Here is a 19,295-nt window from a genome sequence, read left to right on the forward strand (position 1 = left end):
AGAAAAACACTAATTGGGTAGAATGTCAGCACAAAAAGCTAATTGTGATAATAATATCATTCATGGACAGTTGGGTAAGCAAATGAAACGCACCTTATCTCGAAAGGCTAACTTAACGTATTGTTTGGTTTCAGGCAAAGGTGCGCTCCATTTGCTGACCCATACAACCAGGTTGTTGATGGGAACGATTTGAAAGCCACAACATTTTGTTTTGTGCGCTCGTTACAACAGCCACAAATGAATGCTATTGTATCCATATCTTAAAAAAAACAAAAAACATTTGATACAGAAAATCATGAATTATTATTTAAAAAATGAGAGAGAATTGGAATTAGAATGGAAAAGAAGCTATTTATCTAAAAGATATCAATATGTGACAATAGGAGGCAACGTGTCAAATAGACTTGAAGTCACATGTGGTGTACCCCAGGGCTCAGTTTTGGGTCCTAAATTGTTTCTACTATTGACCATTTGCACCGACGTCGCGTGATGACGTGTCTGCCCGATGACGGACGGCGGAAGGAAATGATTGTTGAATGGAAGTGGACGTCGGCGGCGGTAGTCATTATTCCTAAAGGCAACCGGCAACCTCTTTACGGGGGCGGGATCTAAAAACGTAAACAACTCCTACCGGTGTTGACAGCGGCGTCGGTGTTGACAGCGGCGTCGGGGTAAACGCGGCGGCCAGCTGGTGAAGCGAGAACGGGCGCTGGAACGAGCTTCGTTCCCGAACGCATGGATGCACTCCGTTGTGGCGCATCCTGGACGCCGTCGACTCCGAAAAGCTTCGGCCGTGCTTGCCCGCCGCGTTTTGGCCGTGGTGCCGACCTGCAGCTTCTAAAGGAGCTTCCTCGAGACCGCCGGACGGAAGGACTCCGGGTTTGCTTGTTGATTGTGACTCGAGAGGCCAGTGACGACTCGTTGATGCGAAGCGTTTGTTTCAGGCGCTTCCGCAAGCGCCTCGCCATCTCCCGGATCGACCGACGCCGTCGCCACACTAGAGCGAGCGCGCGGCGACGCCACAAGGCGAAGGGAAGGCGCGGCGGGCCTCCGTTAAACCGGAGAAACGCAATCACGTCTCGTTCCACTCAAGCGCTGCTCACGCAGGCAGCGCACCAGCACGACAGGTGAAAGGTGAAAAAGGAACTGACTGCGGTCTGGAGGCTTCGGCCTGGTCCGTCTGCAGCTTCTCGCCGCCTTCCACTTCCATGGTGCAGTAGACGATGCGGTTAGGGGCCACCGACTTCAGACCCCGAACCTCCACGATCACCACCTGAACACATCAGACTTGCAGCAGTTTGTCAAGACGACCGGTTGGACTTTGATGTGTCTGGCGGGCTTCAAATTGGATGGCACACGGACGAGAGCACAAAAACCCGACTCTAACCCTGGACCATCGGAAAGTGACACTAAAACTGTTGTGGCTGTGTTTTGGGTCATTGGTTTGTTATGGTCGTGTATTTAGATTAGGGGTGTCAGACAATTCCATTTTTTAATCGCACGACTTCAATGTTAACTCACGATTAATCGCAAATTTGATATCTGTTCTAAATGTACACTAAAATGTGCAATAAAATGTTTTTCTCCAAGTTGTCATACTCTTGTTAACAGAAGTAAAAAAAACTAATAGAAATATGGCTGCATCTTTTAGTCAATTTCACAATTCTGACAATTCAGTTAAAATTAAAAAGATGTCCTGCAACACTGTAAAAAAAAAAAAAAAGGAAGTGTGATATTGATTTGTGTTGGTCATTTTTCTGCCACTAGATGGCATAATTGCATTTGTAAGACGGTAAAAGCTCAGTGCATTTTTCTTTTCATATTAAGAGTGACCTCATCTAAAACATGAAGTAACTTGTGAAATTCTGCACATTTTTCAAATTTTAAACACAACTTGACCCACAACTAAATGCATTATTATGAAGTTTAGAACTGCTAAATTTTGAGGTGGGCGTGTCTGCTGCGTTGCGACTGGAATTCCCTCAGTGCAGGCTTTACAAGAATGGGGCGCCCACAAAATGGTTTTTTTTGGGATGATTTTTCCAAACATTCCTGCCGACAAGTTTGTGCTTGAATGAAGCGTGGCTGAAAATACAAAAACTTTTTTGTGGCTCCCTCATGTTAGATTCGCCAACCAAATTCCCGTTGTTGGATTTTCAAGGCAAGATCTGCCAAAAGGAAGCTTCCCGGTGAGCCAAAGTTTGCGTCTGACGTGGCCTCACCTCCAGCGTGAAGGACAGCAAGACGTCCGACTTGGACAGGACGTCCACTTCGTCGCCGAGGTCCAGGAAGGAGTTGTTGAGGGCCGAGCGCTTGAGCCTCTGCTTGAAGTCGGCTCCTCCTTTGGTCACGGGGAGACTTTCCAGGTTGGCCATCAGCAGGTTGATGGACGAGCGCAACTCGTCGGCGTAAAGCGCGTCCATTTCGGGCGACACCAACTTGGGGCATCGCCTCTCCTGCGGGACAAGCAAGGTTTTGGGAGTCCACGAAAACTAACAGAAAATAAAATCCCAAAAAGGACTCAATTAAATAAAAACGAAAATGCTTCAAAAAAAAAAAAAAAAACTGAAACTGCATTGTGTTTACAAAGCCAACTAAAACCAACTACGATTATAGCAAAAATGTCCTTTGTTTTAGTCTTTGGTAATGAATTGAATGCACCTTTGGGGATGTTTTTAAACGAAGTAGATTTATTTTGATACTAACCAGAATAAGGATGTTTGAAAGTGTCCCACCGAAATGACCTCATCTAGCAGCAGCCAATAAATACTGTAGGAAGCACCTTCAGATGGCGTCGCTCCGAGACCACAACCAAATGCAACGCTAGCTAAGAAATTTGTTACTTTTCTAATGTTTTTCTCATGATGTTTATTAAATATTGCAGAGGTGGCAAAATCCAGGTCCAGAGAGTAAAAACCGTACCTCTGCACACAAGGAATATCAGGGATGTGATTTGACCAAAGTGAAATTATCTGAAAATTTAGCCGGGGGTCTGGGGGCCGCTGGCACCCAGCTAGGTCCAGGGCAGTGCCCTGGTGGGGGGACAAGGGGGGGGGGGAAGCCCCCCGGAGCTCATGGGTTTTCCGTGTTTTTAAGTACTTTCAATGCACTCACATGACAAAGAAATAGACAAAACAACAGCATAAATTTTCAATGTATATTGAACTATCCCATATAAAATGGCAGTTTTAGTCAACTCAAAATCAGTCACATTCAAAAACATTGGACTGCCTTTGCTTTTAAAAACTATCACTGAGAATATCATCATATCTAACTAATGTGATTACTAAGTTAACACATAAATAATGTTGAAGAGTTCAAATTTCATGAACAAATAATTGTATCATGACCAAATGAAAAGTAACTCATATTAGAGCATACCACAAATGTCTTTGTTATAGCAGAAGATGTTATCTGTCGGAGTCATGTGCATACACAATGAAATACAAAAAAAATAAAAAATAAAAAAAATATTCGGAATTTTTTTTTTTTTGGGGGGGGAGACAAAAAAAGCGGAATTCCGCGAATTAGCGGAAAAATCACATCCCTGTAATATACATTTAAAAAAAAAAATATATATATATATATATATTTTTTTTTTTTTAACCCAAAAACTATTACTGAAACTAACTACATTGGTGCCTCGGAGTTTGAACATCATTTGGTCCTGTGAAGTGTTCAAAGTCCGAATTGTTCAACCTCCCCAAAAAAATTTCCCATAGGAAATAATTTAAATGCAATTAATCCGTTCCCAGGCTCCAAAAACTTTTGAAAAAAAAAACAAAAACGAATCGTACGAGTTCCGAGACGTTCAAACTCCGAGGTTTCACTGTAAAACTAAGCTAATACTAATCACTAAAAAGTAATCAAAGAACTAAAACTAATCAAATAACTAAGAGTAATAAAAACTAACAGAACCAGCCTGAAAACTAATTAAAACAAACCTAAATTAAAAAACAAAACTCTAAACGAAACGTGTGTCCAAAAGAAGACGCTGAGGACGTTTTGTGTTTATATTTTTGTTGAGTGTACATGCACCCAAAATGTCCACTTCAAACCAAAATGGCCGACTTTCCGTTCGCTTTGGGTCCTGTTATGGCCTGTTATGGTCGACATAGACACGCCCACCCAATTTCATGGCAATCTGTTTAACTGCTGTCAGCATTTCATTTCAAAGTGGATTCTATCTGAAACCAAGTGCAGTGTGAAAAGGTTTGGGAGCAGATTGCTTCTCACCCTGGCCATTTTTTCCACCTGCTGCAATCGTCCATCCAGCTCTCGGCGGATCTGCGCCGCCTGCTCGTCCACGTTGTCCAGCTGCAAAAGAAAAATGTCAATCACGTTCAATCAATTAGTGAAAGATGCAGCCATAATATTTCCATTAGTTTAACATTTTTGTCCACTTTTATCTTGATGAGTATGAAAACTTGGTGGGGAAAATTAATTTTACATTTAGAACGATTAATCCTGAGTTAACGATTGAAGTTAACTAACTTTAATGAAACAACATTCTTTGCCAAGTACATATTAAACCTGCTTGTTACAACTTTATTCCTCTTTCTGTTCTTGTAAAAAGAAAGGTTCCGACTTCTGATAAAATAACGAGTCTTTGCAAGATTACAACTTTATTATCCGACTTGACGTCTTTATAATTGCATTCCCGTAAAATGACAATTATAATTTTATTAGTATTATAATTACAATTCATTTTTTAAATTGGGTTGAATTATTTTTATTTAAATTGTAATATTAATATTATAATTATATTATAAGATATTATAACAATGAATGAATAATCTATTATAAAAATAAGCTCCAAAGATGACAATTTGTTGTCCCTGTAAAAATGTGACTTTTCTTCGGTGCGAATGCAACAAGCTGTCATCCACTTACTGTATATTTCCGTTCAACTACTCTCAACTTGACAACTTTATTCGTTGTTTTTTTTTGCCATGACAGCTGGCGGGGGAAAAAGCGGGAAAATGATGTCAGCAGTAGCTAAGAAAGTGAGCGTTGAGCGCCGACCTGGCAGGCGTTGTAGAGCAGCTGGTGCTCAAACTTGCGGACCCCCAGGATGTTCTGGAACATCTCGTAGAGTTGCTCCTTGCTGAGGATCAGCTCGGACACGGCGCCCAGGTGCGGCCGTTGGGGCTGCCGGCGCATGTCCTCGTCTCCCCTGTAGATGGCGTCGTACTTGGCGATCCAGGAGGTCAGCACCGTCTCTTTGCTCAGGCCGTCGATTTCGGGGAGGCTGCGCACGCGCCGCTCGATGTTCTTCTTGAACACCTCGCGGAAGTCGCTGGCCGAGCAGCTGCCGCTCTGGACCATGCGGCACACGCGCTCGCTCTTCAGGAAGGCCTGCCCGCAAAAAAAAAAAAAAAAAGTCATCTTGGATCACCGCATTTTCCTTGACAAAGATTTTATTTTTTTTTTTTACTTACAAAAATTACACCCTTTTTGCCTTTAAAAAAATACAACTTTTTGGGGAAAATAACTTCGTCTTTACAACTGACAGTGTTATACACAACACTGTGCTGCCAATGTGGTCAAAAATAGAATTACACTACAAAATGAGCAACAAAATTAAGTTAGAGATAGAGAGGATATATATAGATAGACACATATAAATATATATATATACTGTTGACATTTAACATTTTCAATTTCTATTTTTACTGTTTATGAATTGACTTATAAGTATATAGATGCCATATAACTGTGTAGTTAAAGGAATAACACTGTGATAATGTTGTTGTGAAATATATTGGAACTTTTTACTCCCTTCCAGCTCTTGAGATAAGAATGTGTATGTTTTAAAGGTAGTCAAGTTCTCATGCCATTACTCATTATGTCGTAAAAACTGAAGGTCCAAGGTCAAAGGCGGTCTACATAATTTCTTGGTGCCTGGTCGAGAGCTTCGATAATATTATCAGTATCATCATGTCTGCTTATAAAGAAACACTAGTTCTTTGTCAAGCCTAAGGGCGGGAGTATGCTCTTTTTTCAAGTATGAAGCAACTGCATGTTTTCATATTCGACACACTTGAGGCTTAAACATCACCTTTGAATGTAAGCCATTCTCTTGTGTCTTTGAGAGCTCTTAAATAAACTCCTTAAGGGAACTTTTTCATACGATCTCAATTCTGCAATTTATTTGAACACGCAAAAGATTACACTTAATAAAGTAATCAAATAATGCCTTCAATACACACACACACACATACAGGATTTCAAAATATTCTTCAGAATTCACGATTCCCTGGATTATGTGGAGTTGTTCCAGGCCCTGAGGATGAAAAGCCAGGCCAGAACTTAACATTCTCCCGCCCACGCTTCACTCGATGGTGAAGGTTCTTTTGCTGGTATGCAGTGTTGACTTTTCACCAACCAAACATGGCCGCTTTAGTTGTGACCAAACAGTTCCATTTTGGACTCATGTGTCACCCACAGAAGGAACTTCCAAAAAGCTTCAGTGTTGTCCAGGTACAAAGTTGAGATGGGCAGCTTTGATCTTTTTTATTTTATTTTTAACATTTGTATTTATTATTTTTGGAAGCTCGTGACTTTTTTCCTCCTTCAAAAAAAACAACCAAATGCTACTTTAATATCACTAACATAATTCCTGGAATATTTTGGCTTTTTTTTTTGCCTCGAAAAAGTAGTAAAACTAAAATAATATTGTCATAAAACAAAAATTATAACCTCTTATTATTTCAGCTTTTTTGGGAAAAAAAAAAATATTCTCATAAATTTATAACTTTATTCTCGAAAATTGCAACATTCTTACAGATTCAGATTACAACTATATTCTTGTGAAGCTGTTTTTTCCCTAAAAAAAATAATCAACTTGAATCAAAATTAGGTAATAATAAAAGCTAAATTGTATGGATATGTATGTCAATAACTGTGCAGCGTTCAGCTCCCTAAATTGATAACGTGCCGTACCAAATAACAATAGCAGCACTCGGGTTTGCTTCCCAATGTGACATCACTACTAATGAGAGAGAAAAAAAAAGGGGACATCTCAAATGTGGCTTCAGGATTCGTTAGTTTGAAGCATAAGTGGTTGAGTGTACGTGACAGAGAAGACTTGTTGGTTTTGTGAATGTTTTTTAGCCGTTCTTACTCAGGAATGCCTCCTCCCCCTTTCCCGCGGCTCCTTTTAATTGCCCTTTCAAAATCCCACTCAATTATTTACACGCCAGCAGAGCGAGGGAGCAAATTAAAAGGGGCGCTAACTCTAACCGCCGACATCATCATCATTCTTGGCAACATAAACCTGTGATTGCGCAACGCCGCAGAAGAAGAAAAGTGAATGTGAAAAGCGCCGCCTTAAGAAGCTGGTTTAAAAATAAACAAACAAGCCCTGGTAGATGAGAACAAAAGCACCTTGGTGGAGGCAACACGCTTGTAAGCAGCTGCAATGCATTTACTACCAAGCTAACCCACCAACTACGAATCAAGCCACCCAGTTAAATAACTAGGAGCCAACAAAGCAATTACCTAACTAACCAACAATCTGCGTGACTGACTACCCAACAGATCAATGGAGAGAGAAAACATCCAATGACTTAACTAAGCAACAAGCTAACCAAGCAAATAGCTAACAAACCAATAGGCAACCCAAATAAACAAGACACTAGCCAATCAACAAACACGTGACCTTAGTAAGCAACCAATTAGTCAACTACCCAAAATGCTGACTAACTAAGTACCCAACTGACCAACCGCCAACTATCTAGCAGCAACCAAGCAAATCAACAAAGCAGTTATTGAACTAACCAACACGCTACCCCACAAACTCCCAATCCAACTCGCCCACTAACTAACACGCAATTAACTCCCTTGGAGATGCAAAGAAGAGACGCTCGTGCGGCGTGAAAGGTGGAAAAGAAAAGCGTGCGCTTTGAAATGCGGCTGTGGCGAGCGACGCACGTTGCGATGACGACTTCCCAACGAGTCCAGAAGCGGACGCTAATGGCGGCCGCCGATGAATGAAGCGCCTCCGGTCACCCGCTGACGCCCGTCGTTAACTCCGGTGCCCTGCTGTGGTTTGGCGCGAGGGCTTCGGACCGAACACTCGTACACGCAACCGCCGGAAGGCGGACTTCAAATGCACGCCGACAGAAAAGAAAGCAACAAAAGGGCTCACCGGAGGTGACAACAAAGGTTGTTGGCAGAGCAAGTGGAAAGCAGCCGCATCTTTTCCATATTCCTTCTTATCATCAAACTCACTTGTTGAACAAATGCCGAAATTGACCAGTTTAACCACCATTCCAACCAATTCACACGCTACCTAAATCCTGCCAACCAACTGAAGCAACTAACCACAAATCTATCAACAACAAAAACTCTTACAAGTCAAACAATTGAACCACTGCCCAACAATTTTCCAATAAATGAAATAACCAACCAATTACTGGACTCACCATCCAACTAAACAAAAATCTAACAACAACAACAAATACATAGCCAACCACTAAACCAGTCAAACTAAACCTACAAATAACGAGCCAACAACGAAATGAACCAACTAGCCAAAACACAAGAAATAGCTACGCAAGCAACCCCTCCCCAACTAACCATCCAACTAACTGACAAAAATGATCAAAAGTGATTCATCAACAACTAACCTACAGAAAGACTTGTTAACCAAACATCAGAGGTGGCAAACGCAGGTCCAGAAAGTAAAAACCCTGCCACCGTTTGGCTTTAGTCCCAGGTGCTAGCTAGCTAGCTAGCTAGCTCCCTAGCAGGTAGACGAGCACCATGGGAGCTCTGCCAAACATGGCCTAACCAAAAAGCCATGCGACTCAATTAACCAAGCTAACTACTACTAACAAACAACTATCTGACACAATAAGCCACCCTGTTCATATGCTAGCAACAACAACCCAAACCAAGTTAAGTCATTTCAAAGCTTTCCCCTGATTTAATATGCGCCGTCTTAGTCAGCTTGGAAGCGGATTTTTGCGTGCAACTTTTTGATGAGAATGACTTGAAAACGTTCTTTGTACACACCTCACCCCCCCCCCCCGACGATGTGGCGGCGGACCTGAGGTCACGCGTGTCACATGACCTGATCATGAACAGAAGAGAAACAGAAGCTCGAGAGCGGCGGCGGCCACCCGCTGGGCCTGGCAAATGTCAGCCACCTGAAGCGCCGGCTGGCCCGACTCCCGCCGTGTTACGACGCTCAATTACCGCTCCAGCGCCGACAGCTTCCGCGCGCAAATATCACTGGTGGAAAACCATTTGGGGGGTTTGGGGGGGGGGGGGGGGCTCAGGAAAGGGCTCACTTCCAAGGCAAATGCAAGAACTTTTGTTCACAAAAACGGCAACGGAGATGTTTTGTTTTGCCTCAAAAATGAGGTTGCCACTCAAACACGGTTTGGTCAGGAAATACTGTGAAATCCCTGATTACTACGCACCTGTGTACGCACCTGAAAGGAAAGCGGCGAACCCGGAGAAAAGCCACGCAGGCACGGGGAGAACATGCAAACTCCAGCCAGGAAGGCCCAAGCCCGGACTCAAACTCACGTCCTCTGCACTGAGGGGCGGACGTGCTAAGCAGTCACCCACCGTGCCGCACATTCTGTTATTTTAGTTGGATTATTTTTTTTTTTTTTTAAAGATTCTGTTATTTTAAAATAAAATAAAATAAAAAGGTACAAATGTATCAATTTTAACAACTCAAAATGTGTTAGTTTTTTTTGAAGATCATGCTAATTTTGTAATTGTGGAATGTCATAATTGAATTTTGATTAATTGCACACCCCCCATTTGAAAATATTTTTTGAAATCATCTTTTCCCCAATTTCAAAAATGTTCCCGTCTTTTCCCCGCCAAAGAACAAAAGCTCAACCAAGACGTCACGGTTGATCTTTTACGCGCCAGTGACGATTCCGCTGGCCTTTGAAAGCCGATCTGTGCCGTTTCCCACCTTTTTACCAGCTCATCTCACGGCTGGGTTTTTTCCACCTCCTTCTGAGCTCTATTTCAAAAATCAGCAACTAATAGCGCCGTTAATTCTGATTTCCATGACTTCGCCATCAAGCAGCTGAGATGGCTGCACAAATGAAGCGCACCTTCGTGTCATACAGAAAAAAGAACCAAAGCCCAAAAATATCACGTCAGGGCGATCCGGGAGGCCCGACAGCGGCGGATGACGGCGAGCTGACCTCAGTCACGCCTGTGGCCTTTTCACCACAAATATCAAACTCTGGCTTTCATCGGCCCCTTAATGTCCTTGTGGCGCCCCGTCGCCATGCCGACCACCGCCAGCAGAAGCAGAATATAGACCAGGATGTGACGTCCGTCTCCAACCGTTGCGACGTCTGCTCAGCGAGTCAAAGACTGTCACAAAAGACTTGGCAAGAAAATTTGCTATATCTTCACATGGAAGTGGAAAATTCGGACACAAAAAAATTATTTAATAAGCCACCAACAATAGATATTTATGTGCGTAAATGGGTTTGTGGTCCCACTATTTCCATTTGTACAGTTAAGAACTATTTTGTTCTCCCTTGCGGTTTTCTTGGTTGTAATTCTAATATCAGCCACTAGATGGTAGAAAACTATTTTGTTTGACACTATTTTGGAAAGAAGATTGAAAGCAGGAAGTATTTCAAGCTCTGCCTAGTTTTTGCTGAAGATTATTGAACATCTTCAATCCTGTTTAAGAAAGTCGCGGCTAAATGCAAAGTCGAAAAAGGGGACTTACAAGAAGTCCAGAATCTCAAGGCAATGTCTGTGACAGACCAAAAAAAAAAAAAAAAAAAAAGGAGCAACCGAGTGAAAACGACTGAAAATTGTGTGTTTATTGATCTGAGGAAACACTCCAAAAAGCATCTGATTTTCTTTTTGGCAAACCACACAAGATTTCCTTGTGACTGTTCCAGATACTTTTTTTTTTATAATAATAATAATAATACATTCTATTTATAGGCGCCTTGCTAGACACTGTACAATTTTTAGAACAATTTAATTAAAAGCACCGTTTAAAAATAAAATAATTCAATCAATAAATGTTGCAACTGTGTGGCAAATGCCTTCGTTGAGGCTCAGGGTTCATGTTAGGATTAGAATTAAGGGCAGGTTGGAGATTAGGATTACAGTTAGAAAGGTGGGCGTGCGCGGCCGTACCTCGTAGTAGCTCCTCACGGCGTTGCAGAAGGCTTCGTCGGCCATAATCTGAGTTTCCCCGTTGAGGAAGGCCAGGAAACGCTCCTTGACCGCCTGCAGCTGCTGCCTGTTCACCTGACGACAAAACACAACGTTTACAATCCAAACATTGTCCTGCGAGGGAGCACAAAAAATCCCAGACGGACAATTTTTACAAACTGAAGGTTCAGATTCAGACAACTTTATTTATCCCGCCAGGGGCAATTCCTTCGGGGCTTCCCTGTCTGCACACCCGTCAACAATCAGTCCATTAACAGAGACTTATACTCCACGACCATCCATCACTGGCACACGCGCTCGTCAATTGGCAGCAATGGAGTGCCGGCTGCCGGCTGCCGGATACAAGAAATATTTACAGAGGTGGGAAAGAAATGAACGGTCATCAATCTGTTTCCACATATGAATGAGCCGCCGCAGCCAGCCGGCAAAATGAAAACATTCTTCTCCTGCTGGCAATGCGGCACCGTCTAAAAGTGCTCCTTGTGCGGCTCGTCGCCTCTCGCGAGCATCCGCAGGCATTCCGAGGGAGTGAGTCAACATTCAGGCATTAAAAAAAAATTATCCGTACGGCCAAATTAACATCCACCTACGACGTGTCATCGAAACATCTTCACAAATTCTTGATCTGCCATGGCCATATTTCAAATAAAACATTTGCATATATTTTGGGGAGCAAATGAGTATAAAACATAAAATGAAATTATTTTCAAAACATTGTCAGCCATCTTTCGACACCCACAAAATGTTGCGCCCTTCCACAATATATGCACCAAAATCATACAAATTGAAGAGTTCTGTCACCAGGAAAAAAAAAAAGTTTGATTCGAACTCTGTTTTTCAGTGATGAGAAGTAGAAGCTCTATAAAACTAAAACTATAAAACAACCAAAACAAGACTGGAAATAATCATTTACACACACACGACAAAATAAAAAAAAGGGGGGACCGTGAATTCGGCTGACTCACCTCACGCCTCAAGTTTCACATTCGTGGCTTTGGCTTTATTATTATTGACTTTCGTGAGGTGCTGAAAGTCGTCCGACTTCTCACCGCCAACCGGAAATTCGCCAGCTAATCATTTTCTGCTCATCTCAAATGTAAAGTGATGTGATGCAATGCCGCCATCTACAGGGATCTGTTTTGCATGACAGCGGTTTGTAAATGTCAATTTCACAAACGAGCCGGGCTGGCCTTTCACGCCTGCTGGCTGAAAAACGCACTTGGCAAATATATTCGTCTGCGGCGGTGAATGTTTGAATTCCAGTTGACCAGAAGAAACGACGCGGCGGAAACCGCACATTCTTTTGTGATTACTCAAGAATGTGAAAATCGCAAAAACAAACCGAGTCTATTTTTGTTGTGACAGAACAAAATATTCAGAGGCTGTGCAAGATATGCCGGCAAAATGTGGCGTCATCAAATGTGAAGCTCATCTGCTACGTTGCGCATTTTTCAAACAAATGTTCATCAAAAAGAAAATATTGGCCAGACGTCAAGAGCGGATCGTTTGTCAGCCGTTTCCTGGTATTGTTCGTCTCCGCCGGCAAACCGGGAAACGTTTGCTGACTTTGGCCACGGATGGCAACGGACGTGACGGCAATACAGACGACCGCTTTTGAAAACGGGAAGCGCGTCATCGTCTTCATCAGCCTCAAGTGGGTGACAAGAGAAGAGAAGAGGAAGAGGAGGATGAGGAGGGAAGCAATGAGATTGAAGAAGACGACTCGAGCAGAGTGGAGAAGCCATGACAGCTCTGACTTGAGATAAAAATAGAACGAGCCCGCCGCCTGCCTCGCCGCTGCCGCGCCGCCATTTAATCAATTGTGTCGAGTCCAAAGTCTTTTATTAGAACTCTGGCGGTGCCGTCACAAAGTCGGACTTGAAAAGTCGTCACTGAGCAGAGCGCAAACCTCCACCAAGGAAAAACGTTCCTGATTCCTGATGCGTCTTTTGACGTGGGCAACCAAAGCTGTGCCAACATTCTCCAGTCCTGCAGGGGGCAGTGATCAACAAAAATGGTGGCAAACTGCAGCTTCAAGAAAGACACATTGAAGAATTCATTTTCAGCCACTGATTGGAATATCGAACTGGATTGCCGATAGGCCACGACTTTTCAAGCCATATTTGATCCTCCCAAGAAAGGTTTCTCGGCATTTACAGAACCCAAATTGGAGAACATTTAGACAGTACCGAGTAGAAGGAGCAGGATTTATAACGTTTTCAATTTGTTAAACATATGTCTGAAGACATTTCGCAACTTGCCTTAAATACATGTATAAATGATATGCTTAACGATGTGTACAGGAGAAAACTTGGATATATTTGCATTTTTATTAAAGAATTCTAAATGTAATCCAACAAAAGATGCCGCTGCCAAATCGAATATTGGAGTCGAAGGAAGTGAGCGATAAAAGATGAAAGCGGTCTTGAAAGCAGCACAAACCGTCCACTTGCTCATTGATTGATTTTTTTTTTTACACTTATACAATAGTGACTTGTATTACCTTTGGAGATGTGAGGATTCCACCCGACGACAGCAAGTGTCCGCCTTAATAAGTATTTATTTAGCCGGCAATTAAAGTGTCGGGATTGTCGCCTCCATTTAGAAGCGACAACAACACTTCCTGGTCGTTACAGACTTTTACTAACTGGGAAGCAGATCCGCATCCTCAGCAGGAGGATCCTTCGCTCCGCATCATAAACTTGCAGATGGTGAAACCAGCTTGCGCGTGCGTGTTTGTGCGTGCGTGGGCGTTTTATCAGCAGAGAGCAGAAGCAGCCATGACAAACCCCGAAGACAATGTCCCGACACCAAAGTCGGCACGAAATGTGCTGCCTTTACAACACACACACACACTCAATATAAAGAGAGCTTGAAGCTTCAAAGCATCAACAATAAGCCAATGCTAAGGAAGTAAACAATTCCTTTGCAGCAGCAACACAGCTTGTATTAACTGCACAGTCACAAACTAAACAGAATCAAAACGGTCAAACAACTGTAACCTGCTGTCCATAACAATAAGACACTCCATATTGACCAGTATGACAAATAATCCAGCTGATTTGCATGACATTTATCAACTTGAGTAGTAGAAATTTAGAAATACATTTATATATATATATATATATATATATACACACCAGTGTCCATAACAATAAGACACCCCATATTGACCAATTCAATTCATGCAAGAGAAAATGAAAGTGCCGTTTGTTTCCCCCCAAAAAAGTGGTTTCCCCGACGACTCGAGGCCACCGCGAGACAAACCGCACGCGTCAACCAACGTTGACAGCCGTGATTGACAACCAGCGACCAGTCATTTTGCTTTGTTTCCTCAATACTTGATGAGAGCAGGATGCAAATGCGCTTTTCACGTGTGGGAAGGAGACAAAAAGAGACAACGTGGGGTTTCCTTTTAATGGCACCCTTTTCAAAGGAGGACACAAATCAAACACGCCGACGCACAAAATGGCGCGCAGGAACAAGAGGACGCCAAAATGGATGGCAAACATTCACAGACTCAAGCAATTAGTCTTTGGGATAAAAGTATACTTTATATAACAAATATATTTCTCCAATGCATGGGAATAGTTGTCGTCCTGGGAGAAGAAACGGCTTTTTTTTTTCACCTTTTTTTATTTTTCGAAAAAAAATTTCATTTTAAATTGTTTGTTTTTTTTGTACAAAAAGCCATGTTTCCAGAATTAAATCTCACATTTAAATGAGAAAAGTACAACGGCGAATTAGGGTGAACCATATTCGCTCTTTGGAGACGCCTCGCTTTGTGAAAGTCCGCAGTCGGACCATCAAGCATTTAAGTTCATTTGTTCAAATGGATATTGACTTGTACGTTTATGTTTTCAGAATTATTTTTTACACATTCATACACTTTGATATACTTTTGTAAAAGTAGGTAAGTTGATGTGTGGAATCTGCCGCTCTATGTCGTTCACTTGCATTGACCTCAAGTATGCTAGCTTGGGATTGGTTCGTGTTTAGTCAGCTGATCAGGAAGTGTTGTCGCTCTGGCTGCCGCGTATGACGAGTAAAGTTTCAATTCAGAAGAAATCCGTCTCCATCCTGCCTTTTCCTTTCATAAACGGTGTCCCATTAATCAGAACCATGAAATTTACAATCAACATATTTTTCCCTTCAAATGATACATTTTCTCAGTTTAAACCTTTGACGTGTCATCTACGTTCTATTCTGATCAAAATATTGAAATTCGGCACTTCCACATCATTGCATTCGGTTTTTATTCACAATTTGTCCCAACTTTTTGGCAATTGGCTTTGTATTTATACGAATATGGAATCATCTTTTAGTGGCGGGATATATCTTAGAAGGAAATGGCCCAATTTCAGTACTGACAAGTTGATTCAAATGTTTGTCGAATGACGAGAAAAAAGTCCAACTGAGCCGTATCGGATCAAATTGTATAATCCCATTTTAATCCAATGAAATGGAATCGTTCCACTTTCAAATCGAAATGTCCTTGAATGGTTTCGCAAGCCACATATTGAAAAGCGCATTGAATCCTCTTTTGCAATCATCAAAGACGAAAGAAAAAAAAAAAAGAGAAATCAGTCATGTAATAATTCAGATTTCTTCCAAGAAAAAAAAAATTAAGTTGTCATAATTATCCTTCGTCTTGTGTTAACAACTCTTATGTTAACGGGTCGGTTTCGACCCGTGTCTTAAATCAGCTGTAAAATACACTAAAAACAAGTCGATATCATCCAATTTATTTCTCATCTCTTGGTTGGCTTGTTAGGCTTCCTTATCCATGAAAATATTAGTTTTAATGTTTTTGGTGTGGGCTTCTGGGCCTTTTTTGTCAGTACGGTATACCCCTTGATTTCAATTAAAAAAAAAAAGGTAAAATAAACACCAAGAGAATCATATAAATAAACAAAAGGTTGTTGTGTTACCTGAATATTACTGGGGGCTATTAGAACACATCTCTTAAATTAATTTGTTTTATTTATTTATTCATTTAAATATTATCGATTATAGTAACATCTATGGTGTTACGGGTCGATTTCGACCCATGTATATTTACTTCAAGAAAAATGCAAAAAATTATTTTTTCAGCAGTAGAACTTTAATATAAACACAAAATGAAAAGCAAGTGATATTGTGAGTCATATCGAGGCCCACACGTTTTCCTTGGTTTTTCTCAGGAATGCCACTCGCAGCTTTGCCCGTGTAAATCTGTAGCTTGCATGCATAGCTGGGTTTTGCATCGCAGGCTGCCCACATTTTTATGCCGGACTTCCCTGGCTTCCTGGGTATGTATTGCCGGAAGGGGCGTTTTCCTCGGTAAGGTTCATCGACTGTCACCTCCGGCCCCGGGTTGAACATCGGTGGAAGGAGCTGCGTCCATCTCTCCCAGACATCCCTGATGGGGGCGAGCTTGTCAGATCTCGCTCTGCTATTTCGGTTGTCAAATCTGAGGACTCTTGATATCATTCGAAAGGTCTGAAGTGACATTGTTGCCCGGGAAATATTTCTGCCTGTTGATGCAGAGACTCTCAGCGGCCTCATCGCAGGATCTGGACACTCCAGCAAGAAGAAGAAGACCAACGTAAGCATCCAGATATTCCTCATCAACGTCTTTCCACATGTCGTCATGGACTTTTTTTTCCTTCGAGGTTTGTCATAGCCATGATGACTCTTTTTAGTGACAATGGCATGAAGAGCTCGAAACATGTCCCGATGTCACTGACTCTTTCTTGTCACAGCAAACCTTGTGATTCCAGGGGTGATTTTTCAGACATTTGCAGCAGCTGCCATGTACATCATGAGGTACTGAGCTCCAAAAGATCTTACCATTTTTGGACTCGGATCTTCAGTGGGAGGAGCCTCGCCACCAGTGACCTCCTCATCAGACTCATCAGATATGTCTGTGTCTTCCGGATGATACTCCACATTGTCTTCCTCCTCAGAAACCTGCTCATCCACATCGCTACGCTGCTTATGTGTCCTCTTCCTCATTTTCATCAAAAAGATTATCCACAACTTGTGTGGTTGAAAATCTTCTTCTCATGTTCGTATGCTGCAAATTGGAGATGTGCACTCTGCAAGTCAAATGAATGAATTGACCTTACATGTCAGGACATGCCCATCTCTGTTTGTTTTGTTTTTGTGCGGGTGTGCTGGAAAACACGGCAAAAGGAGAATCCCCTCCAGCTCACAGGATCGGGAGAGGAGCTGGCGGCTGTCAGTGCAATTACGAAGCTTTGGCTCTAATTATTGCTTTATAATCTTATTTTTAGAACTGGGTCGAAAACGACCCTAACAATACAAATGCAATCATTTCAACCAGAGCATTTTAGAATTTAGTGAAAACCTTTTTTGCTTGTTTTATTTTGTTGAAATAGAAGTTCCTGACAAAGTCAAAAAGCCTTGATGCAATCAACTAATTGATATGGTTCTTTTATGCATGTTAAAGCTAAAAACGGGTCGCTGCCGACCCGAACACAAGACGAAGGTTTGCAATCATTGGGAAAATTCTTAAATGCATATTACAAGAATCAACTGACAAACATTTTCCATTTGTTGGAGGGCGATGAAGCGCCCTGGAAGTAGCGCGGACAGACGGACGGATGACGTCCGGCGTCCAGCGTCCGGACGAGAAAATCAAGAAATGAAAGCGTCCTCTGAGACGTGGACAAGTCTCAGCTCGCGAGCATCAGCTCCAACGTCTCCAACGGGAATTCCACGGCGGGTGGGCGGCCCCTGGGGGGCTGCGTGGGCCAGTAGGTGGGGGGGGGGGGGGGTTGTGAGTTTAGCAGGCGGCAACAGAAACAAACGCCACCAAAAGACAAACAGGTGGGAGTTTCCACTCAAGTGGAAAATCTTGTGACGACTCAGCACTTGAGAAAATGACCACGACTGCGGCAGGACCGCCATTTGCAAGTTTCATTCGGTTCGTGACCGAGCTTGGAACTCGTGAATCAAATCAATTCTCCCTTTTGAAATGTTGTTCATCCATTGCAGCCCCACCCAAAAAATAAAAAAAAATTTTAATTAATTGTGAGGTCTTTTGAAGTCCTTTTCAAAGCAGAACGCCATATTACACGGAGCCCCTAAAGTGGCGGCGGGGAAACGAGAAACAACTCTCAGTAGGATGAGAAACTTTCTAATTAAAACGAGTTACTCCATAAGGACAAAAAAAAAACCTTTCTCGCCCTCATGAGAAATAACGAGAAACTTTCTGATTAGAACGAGAATTGTTGTCGTTAGGATGAGAAAGTAGCTCATTGCATGCTAGCATGTGAGACACTAGAATGACATTTGCGTTTGCATTTCTCAGCCAAAATTAAAGTGTTTGCTTCTATTTTGACATGAGACTTTATTATAAGGACATTTCTGCTGGACTTGCGAGTCGTCACCGTTTGATCGCATCGGACAGACTTTTAAAACGACTCGCGTCGTGCAGTTTGCTAAACAAGCTACCGCTACGTTGCTCATCCTCACGAGAAAAAAAAAGAAGCTTCTATTTAGTAATTGTTCTCTATTCACTTTTTCACTTTTGGGGCTTTGTGACGTTTGGCTTCAACCATTTTGAAAAATAATGTCCCCCCCAACTTGATATTGCGATTGAATGGACGATTATTGTTTCGCCGATACAAGCAATATGAAGAAAAGTGAAGCATGAATTAAGAGATGAAAGACAAATGGGTTGGTTTTATAAAAAGCAACAATTTCTAGCAACATGTCAAGCCGCCGTCTGTTGCTGAAAGCGTCAATAGAAGATTACTACGGATGTTATTCATGAGTTCGTCCACGGCGTGTTAGCATGAAGCTAGCGGCGCATTCCTACGGCCGACTCGCTTGCCTGTTTGAAATACATTTTTGCATCAAGCCGTTTGAGACCCATCCTAACAATTCGTTGTCGACCAATCAACAGTCAGCAACGAATGGCGTCAACACCCTCACACCAAATAAACAACTCCCATAAAATAAACGCCGACAGTCTGACAGTCGTTTGTTTTTCGGATAAGCAGGTTGTCTTTGACGATCACAAAAGCACGCGTTACGATTCATTAGTGGGGTTCCCATCTATACATCTTTTATTGACATTTTCAAGAAATGCGATAATAAAA

General features: G+C 42.2%; 1 protein-coding gene across 1 annotated transcript in view; it reads right to left on the bottom strand.

Moving 5' to 3' along the window:
* LOC144053861 (calcium-dependent secretion activator 2-like) overlaps window positions 1–19,295 on the bottom strand; it is a 92,380-nt gene that overhangs the window by 68,855 nt on the left and 4,230 nt on the right. Inside the window, exons 2-6 of the mRNA XM_077568717.1 lie at window positions 11,146–11,259; window positions 5,026–5,358; window positions 4,237–4,317; window positions 2,223–2,456; window positions 1,152–1,273 (exon numbers count right to left, since the gene is read on the bottom strand). Of these exons, the coding sequence (XP_077424843.1) occupies window positions 1,152–1,273; window positions 2,223–2,456; window positions 4,237–4,317; window positions 5,026–5,358; window positions 11,146–11,259 (884 nt within the window). The remainder of the gene's footprint in view (window positions 1–1,151; window positions 1,274–2,222; window positions 2,457–4,236; window positions 4,318–5,025; window positions 5,359–11,145; window positions 11,260–19,295) is intronic.

This window comes from Vanacampus margaritifer, chromosome 6 (assembly GCF_051991255.1).
Source record: "Vanacampus margaritifer isolate UIUO_Vmar chromosome 6, RoL_Vmar_1.0, whole genome shotgun sequence".
NCBI lineage: Eukaryota > Metazoa > Chordata > Actinopteri > Syngnathiformes > Syngnathidae > Vanacampus > Vanacampus margaritifer.